The sequence below is a fragment of the Solanum tuberosum genome, unplaced genomic scaffold (assembly GCF_000226075.1).
Source record: "Solanum tuberosum cultivar DM 1-3 516 R44 unplaced genomic scaffold, SolTub_3.0 scf00012, whole genome shotgun sequence".
NCBI lineage: Eukaryota > Viridiplantae > Streptophyta > Magnoliopsida > Solanales > Solanaceae > Solanum > Solanum tuberosum.
This window is the reverse complement of record NW_006238937.1, coordinates 8416-16458: the sequence shown is the minus strand read 5'-3', so window position 1 is coordinate 16458 and position 8043 is coordinate 8416. Positions and strand designations below refer to the sequence as shown.

Genomic DNA, 8043 nt, shown 5'->3' with positions numbered 1-8043 from the left:
CGACACAAATGATTTGGTTTGATATTTGAAAAACCCAAACCAACCCAACCATGTACACCCCTATTGAAAATGAATCATTCAGTGATGAGTTGTACTATAATAGTTGATGGACCATTGACTGCTACTATCATTCAATAGTTAAGCCCAACTGCCTATATACCCATGTGGAAAACACTGGCCCAACTGTATACCCGTAAGAAAAAGGGAGATTAGTGGCCCAACAGTACAACACAAAGTGTTTTAGGAGTTGAGAGGAATAGAAGAATTAACCTAAATAGCCGTACGCTCAATCTCTTAGAATTAAATATCCAGCAGATACATAATATGTGTATATTTATGCATAATCTATGTATATTAGTTAGAAAAAATAAGTAAGGGAATGTAACCGACAATTGTGGAAAGACGAAAAAAATGAAAGAACTTAGGTCCATCTTTATCCACCTCAACTATTATGATATTTTATTAAGATCTATGTATTATGTAAATAGTTGTATATGGATAATCAATATTGGTTCTTGTCAGCTTTTTGTATGATTAACTCATGCTATACATGTATTATTACTTGCTTCAAAATGTAAGTTTGTTTTCCACTACAAATACTGAATGCATAAAGCAAAAGAACAAAATGTTCCTGCATGCCTTTCCTTGACCATGCTACATTGGCCTCTATCACCCATAGATGTTTCAATTTCCACCAGATTTATCTAATCACCTGCATAAGAAACATAAGTATTGCAAGTCCAAACAATTTGGTTCACACATTTTGATACATAAATGACTTTGCTTGTTCCAGTCTTGTGAAAAGAGAGCCTAAAACAAAGGTGGTCACTTATATTTCTCTTGGGAAACAATTGAATACAACTGAAAAAACTATCAAAGCTTAAGAGGATCCAATTCAGTCCCAAGCTGATCTAACCTTCCAAATACATTCTTCAAAATGCTCAAAAATTATAGGAGGAATTCTCCCTACTACTTCCAAGGGTTAGCGGCAGACGTAGCTTCTTCCAACCCTAGCAACAAACAAGGGGTGAAATTTTTACTTAAAACTTAGGAGAAATTGGTTAATCTGCAACTAACATTAAGACAGGGAATGCCTCCTACTTCTTGATGGGGTGGACTTTGATTCCCCAGCATTGGAAGAACCGGGGCTTTCTGATGTATCAGAGCTGCTGTTCTCGCTTAGTCTATCTTTGTTGGACCACAGTTTTGAAAAGAGCTTCTTGGACATAATTAATCCCTTTGCTTTGCCACCAATAACTTTTTCGACACTCATTTTTATGTCTATTGAATTAGTATCATTGCAACCAACTTCTTTGTCCGTCAACCTTAGAGTAGCAAGCTCCCCTTTCAAAGCTTTAAGTTCCTCAGCAGTAGGCACGGCATCCCAGTCCTCGTCTGTGTTTGTTGTGGCAGATCTTGAGCTCCCATGGGATTCCCCTGGAAGCAAAGACTTGATTGTTCCAGCTAGGTCAGGGGTGCTGCCACCACCAGATGATGTTGTTGCTCTGGCTTGCTCAAAGAACAAAACTTGTACAACTACTCTCAACGGAAGGCGCTCATTCTGCACAGCATGCATGCAGGCCTCAGCTGATAGCTTCCGGCAGTCCATTAGTTTACAAATTCTTTTCCTTTCGCTCTTGGTGATTCCTAGATGTTCCTGTCAAAAAGAAATGATCATTCAGAGTCCATCAAGATAAACCAGTCACACAAATGTGCCAATGCAGCGCCTCAAGGACACGATAGAGGCTTTTACTAATTAATACATTTTTCCCCGAGTCTCTAGAACTTACAGATTATAAAACGTATTGGTTGAAAAAGAAAATTGCAAAAAGGATACCTTGAGATACATGTCAATAGCACGGTAAATTCCATCATGGGAAGGTCTAGGGAAGCCAGACACCATTTCAGCAAGATTGACAAATTTCACCAAAGGTAGATTTGGATCTCGAGAAACTTCCGCAAGGTAACCATCAATCACCCTTGCCACCTTGACTTTGGAAGAGTCTGATGCAAATGCAGGGTACATCTCCTGAAATTCATTATCTTCAGGAAAATCACTCCGACCGCTCCTTTTCTGCAGCATGAACTGCTGAACAAGTTCATGTACCGTGTCAACATCATATGTAGTAGTTTCATTAGCTGGTGCCCGAAGAAGGAGGTCAGCTACCGATGCCTCATCAAGATGCTGGCCAATCCTCCTCTTCAGTTCACTTTGTACTGTTTCTCCACATTCCAAAGAAACAGACGTCTGTAACAATCTGATCAAGAAACTACATGAAACACTATGTTTTTCTGTGGGCAACAGAGAAGTAATCATATCAACCAAGTACTGATACTTAACAGGATCACTTCCTGGGATTTTACCCTTGCTGAATCCCGGTAGCCTTCTATAGGCATATGCTCTCAATGCCTCACCTATTACTTCTGGAGACATTCCTCCCTTTGTTTTTATTGTTGTTATTACCCGTTTATACAAGTCAATATGAAGTTCAGAAAGGTCCTCAACCCACCAGTCTCTTGGAACATACTGTTGCTTTTGCACACCATTCCATAGCGGATCACTTCCATTTTCTGATGGAAGCTTTTTGCGGTTATATGTATACGACCAGTCCACCTTTGAGGTGTCAATGTAAGCTTTAGATGCAACAGAGTCCAGACAATGACTAACGATCTTTAATTCCTCAGACCAGGGAAGAAAAACTTTTGTTGTTTGGAGAACAATGATTGAATCTTTCCAGCTCCGGAAGATGCTAGATGTAAGAAAAACCTCAAGCTTGTAGATAATGTTACCTTTCTCAACAGTTTCATACATTTCCAGGTATTCCGCGGCACAACGAGCCGCAACCACATTATACGCATTCAGAGTTACCGTCATACCATAACAGAACTTTGCGCATATTTCAAAAGCTGCAGGTCCACCAGGTATATCGTCGATGTTGATTTCATCATTGTTTTCCTCATTTGTATTAGCTGTCAACTTCTGTAAACGAAAACTCTTGGACAGAAGGGGGAACTGGAGAAAGTATAATCCTATCAGTATTAACAAGTAATGTATCGAATGGATAAGATATTAAGCAGACAACAATATGAACATGAGTACGGTTCACATCTATCTGCATGTGAACTACTGATAAAATGAATGATTAGGCTCTCTCATTGAGAGTAATCCCTTCATAGCTAGGCTATACTTTTGAATAACCAGCAGCAAGCAGGAGCCAAGATGAAATCGATGAAATTTTTTTTTACTGCAATATCAGGCTGATGTATGTTAAAAATTGCACCTTGATCAATTTTGTCTATTAACCACTTCGATAATTGGTGGACCATGTCTAACGCTAACAGGATAAGTAATTTACTCTTTTAGTAGTATATCAGGTCAATCAATATCTAAGACTGTGTTTCAAAATTACAATTTTAGTTTAACAAGCAGAAAAAAGAGTAACAAATATGGCTTGAGATGGAGAGCATACCTTGTGGAGATAAAATTTTACATCTCCAACATTGATGACCATATCTGTTGCCAATTCAGTTGCTACATACCTGAATAGGAAGTTCATACATCATATTCATGATGAAACCATTTCAAACGATGTTACCTCAAAAAATATACACATCGCTATCACATTACGTATCAAAAAAAAAAATACAACTAAAATGTCGAGATGATACACCCCACCATAGTGCACATAACTAATATGTAGTAGCTGGACTGGAAAATGGAAGTTTTCCCTGCCGAAACAAAGGACAAACTGAGATCAGCCATCACTGAAAACCAGCTTTGTCGAAGTACTGTAAATGGTATACGATCTAAGTGCTTGTAAGAAGGTTTTGTGAATAGGCTTAAAGGAGAGAGAGGAAGGATGTCAGTTCTCATGAATGAAAAAAAAATTCAAAGAGAAATTTCATTGGAACTAGAGAATATGTTAGAAGAAAAGTTCCTCCGTTAACCAAGCTATTTGAACTGAGGTAGCGGGGAGGGGGTTGCTTCTGGACAAACACCACATGAGATAAAGCTTTTGGCATCAATGAAGTTATGTTATGAACCAATCTTTTAAAGTGTAGTTCATAGATGAGAAAAAGGAAACTTATACACTCTACTCCTTCCTCATTGGGACAATTCTACTTTTTTATTTATTTCATGTAGTGAGAAAATGATGCTATGGATGTCATTTGGTAGTTGAGCTATTTTTGAAGTAAAAAAATGCTATTCCCAAACTTACAAAATAGGGTGAAGCAAATTAGTTTTTCAGATACTTCACAAACTTAAAGAAACAGTCCACAGCAACTTAATGAGTAGAAATTATGAGCAGCACAAGGTCTCACTATAAAAATATACATAAGACATATATGAACAATAAAGAAATACCTAATTAGAATGACAAGAAAAATAAACTAAATTCACAAAGATGATTGAACTATTGACCTGATATTATCTCCTTTTGTCTGAAATTGATCAGGCTTGGATCCAAGTTTCATAAACTTCATCTTTACGCTCTCAAAGTATGGATTCACCTACAGTATCTCAATTCTAAACTTGCAGAGAACAATGCCAAGGAAAGGAAAGAGCAACCTGGAAGTACCTATACTTCCAAACTTGACAAGATTTAAAGGAGGAGATTTGGCTTCTTTATTGGTTCTTGTTGTAAGCTCAACAACAAACAACCACAAAAGTCCAGTCCAAGATATACAACCCAACCGACTCAATACCTCAAAATATGCAAATTTAAGCTCTCAAAACCAGAGGCCACATGCTCACCACTTAGACCACCGCCCTTCCTCTAATTGTTTATTTAAACAACAACTTCCTCTACTCAAATAGTCTTCTCTCACCAATGAAGTTAAAGGACCTGTAATAACAAAGAAACATCATGTAAGATATGTTTTCAAGAACACAACCACCAAAAATTGTCGACAAGAATCATCAATTGGGTCGCATATATGTGAACAAACAGGCACAAATACCAACAAAATTGTTCTGAACTTGAAAGGAAAATGAAACAAAATTTGCCTCAAACAGAGCATCACATCGAACATATCACTTGAACACACAAATCAAACTGAAAACGTGCCACAAAGAAAATCACAAATACACCAAATCCATACTTTCTTGAAAAATTAGAAGAAGAAATTAAGAACCCAATTCAACATACATTTTTTCAGATACTGAAGAAAGAAGCAAAGAGCAATGAAAAAATTTCATGAGAAGGCAAAGGCTAATGAAGGATGTAAATACAGTGTAAAAGCACTAGAGAAAGCAGAACAACTTTGAGGTACAAATCCAAGAAGACATTCCAAAGGACAAAAAACCCACTATGAACAATCAGAGAAAGAAGCCAACAAGAACACAAAAACCAACCAAGAAAAAGATGACTTGTCCCTAATCTTTGCCAGCCACCAAAGCAACACTCTGTATTCACAAAAAGCCAATCTCAGAATGTTCCCAAAATAAAACTTAGATATCAATCTATCTCTTTAGAATCAGCACCGCCGTCCCCACCACCATTACCCTCTTTTCCTTTTTCTCTCCACCCAAAAAAAAATAATCAGTACAGATTATCAAGAAAACAAACTACTCACAAACTACCTCTATTTACCTCCTATTTTATCTTTTTAGATGAAACTAGAAAGTGGGGTTGGCTTCTTTTTTTCGCAAATAAAGTTGTAAAGAATCATCATCCTCCAAACTCTAATTATATCCTTTCTCTCTGTTTTAAGCACTGATGCAGTGATACGCACGCCAATCTGACATAGTCGACTTTTTTGCCAACACTTTCCCAATTAAACAAAGCTTTCTTTTACCCGTATTGTTTTAGCATTAAGATAATGACCACTCCATTTTTTCCTCTCCTACTTTTATAACAGTGCTTTCCATCTCATTTCTTCTCAATTGAATCAACAATGAATTTTTAATTTTTCTTGTTTTGTTTTCTATAGCCTTGCCCTTTGGCGAGTTGAAATATTGCTTACAAAAATTGTAAGGTTGGAGTTATAATTGTTGAGCACCAAAGCGTAGGTAATCTCAACCACCACCACCACAACCCAACAGCAACAAGTTATCCCATATAAGTTGAAAATGGTAGAGTTTACGCATATCTTATTACTATATTTGAAGGATTCGAAAATGATCTGTTACATAAATGAAAAGGTACACAAAATGGAAGTTCGTTAATGCTATATAGTTAAATTCTTGAAGTGTGTAGTGTAAATACGAAATCAGATTCGTTGACATTAATGGATAGGAGAAATTTAAACTGTTGCCTTTGAATCTACTAAGTTTGAAATTAACGTATCATTATTTGACTAATAGACCGTTGCAGTAATTTGAGTGCAAACTCGTTCACACGAATGTCATAAAATCGAACTCTGTAAAATGAATTAAAGGGTTAGTTAATTGACAGGGACACTGTTACATCAAATACATTAAAAGTAAATTTTGCTAGTGTATGAGTTAGTGATGGAATAAAAAGTTTCACTTGAAGAATCAAAAGAAGTTCAACATTTAACGTGTATATTTAAGAGATAAATTCAATTATATAAAAATAATTTAAATTTTTTTAAAAGAGGTTAAGATGAATCCTCAATTTTACATGACTCCGCACTGATATGAGTTAAGAAGTAGGCCATAATGTGGGCGGCACATGGGTAACTAATGGCTTCTAACTTTGGAGCAAGGAATGCGCCTCTATTAGATCATTAGACTTTGCCTTTGCTTTTAAATTTAAGTATACTTTGTTTTTGTTTTTTTCTCTATGTCAATTAGTTTCACGAGTAATCTATTATTTTTCATCAAAATAGGTATAGAATGGATTTATCCACTTAGATTTAGATAAATAAATAAAATATTTGATATTGTGTGTAGTTGCTAATAATTAAACTTAATAATCTTTTCTAAAAGTTTGATATTAGTAAAATAATAAATTATAAATATTTGAAGTTATCATCTATTAATTTTACATTTATGTAATGAGCTACTTAGTAGTGACAAACTACTTATTAGCGTCACTTGTTGCTCTCAAGAGCCAAATAAGTTGATCCTCAATAAACTTTTGTAGTAATTTTGATATGACTTTTGATAAATATTGAGTATAGCATAAAGTACTTTTTGTGCAATAAATTAAAATAAGTCCAATAAATGTAACTCTAAAAATTTGATTAAATGGACCCTCAATAAACTAAAAGTTCCAAAGAATGATATTTTAATGTTTTATACGTATATATATATGGCATGGAGTAGTCCAATCAATAAAATGGGCATCCCTTATGGACAAAATGTGACCACATTCCTTTTTATATTATCCCCAAAAAAAAAAAAAGTATTTTGTTTTCAATTTTTCGTCTCGAAACCTCTTACATGCCCATGTCCCAAACTCCAATGTCACCAAAAATAAAATTACTTATAATATTTTCTTCTGACATGCCATATTCTTTGCTTTTTACACTTTCCTATGATAATGCTCCATTGCTAAATTTAAATTCTAACATCGTGTGAGGAATCTCTTTGCCCAACTCTTTCTTTTATTCTTACGCCAGCCAGTGTAGACATCAAAATTTTATGAGTGTGTTCGATATTGTTAGAATTTTTAAAAGTTATTTTATTCTAAATTTATTTTATATTTATAAAAAGGGATATATATTCTTTTTAAGAGACAAGGAAATATAAACAGACGTTTATAGAGATTAAATACATTGCAAAGAGGTCCAAATAATTATATATTTATTCAATAAATACGTTACTAACATTTCTTGAATCATAAATAAAACTTATAGAGAAGAATCACTGAAGGAACAAAATAATACTCACAAATATTCATCAATAAAATATTTCGTCATAGTTTATTTGTAATAATAACAATTTATTTTGCAAACAAGTATATATTCCTCCGTTCCATTTTACTTCTCATATGTTTTTGGTCATTCCTTAAAAATATATTAATAAAAAAAATAATTTAATTAAATATTTTTTTTTATCTCAATTTAATTTTACTTTCTTTTTCATCACATTAATCCCCCCCCCCCCCCTTTTTTTTTTAAAAAAAAAAAAAA

The 8043-nt window shown here is 34.6% G+C and overlaps 1 protein-coding gene across 7 annotated transcripts; it reads right to left on the bottom strand.

Moving 5' to 3' along the window:
• Window positions 1-811: 811 nt before the first annotated feature.
• On the bottom strand, window positions 812-6047 carry LOC102589934 (BTB/POZ domain-containing protein NPY3). Of its 7 annotated transcripts, none has more exons than XM_015312813.1 (6): window positions 5595-6047; window positions 5357-5407; window positions 4424-4847; window positions 3471-3540; window positions 1838-3013; window positions 812-1657 (listed from the first exon to the last, which is right to left on the bottom strand). In XM_015312813.1, exons 3-6 carry the CDS (start codon window positions 4483-4485, stop codon window positions 1079-1081), a joined length of 1887 nt encoding a protein of 628 aa, XP_015168299.1. In that variant the 5' UTR covers window positions 4486-4847; window positions 5357-5407; window positions 5595-6047; the 3' UTR covers window positions 812-1078. The 7 variants fall into 7 exon arrangements, with proteins under 7 accessions (XP_015168299.1, XP_015168317.1, XP_015168295.1 ...); XM_015312831.1 differs by lacking the exon at window positions 5595-6047 and adding an exon at window positions 3677-3729 and having other exon boundaries at window positions 5357-5563; XM_015312809.1 differs by lacking the exon at window positions 5595-6047 and having other exon boundaries at window positions 4424-4505; window positions 4550-4847; window positions 5357-5563.
• Between the last annotated feature and the right edge of the window lie 1996 nt (window positions 6048-8043).

Bases quoted from the DNA above. Each gene is read 5' to 3' on its own strand.
- LOC102589934 (XM_015312813.1), bottom strand. From the start codon at position 4,485: ATGAAGTTTATGAAACTTGGATCCAAGCCTGATCAATTTCAGACAAAA. The intron at 3,541-4,423 runs GTCAATAGTTCA...CTTCCTATTCAG, and splicing joins ACAAAAGGAGATAATATCAG to GTATGTAGCAACTGAATTGG. The intron at 1,658-1,837 runs GTATCCTTTTTG...TCTTTTTGACAG, and splicing joins CTATTGACATGTATCTCAAG to GAACATCTAGGAATCACCAA.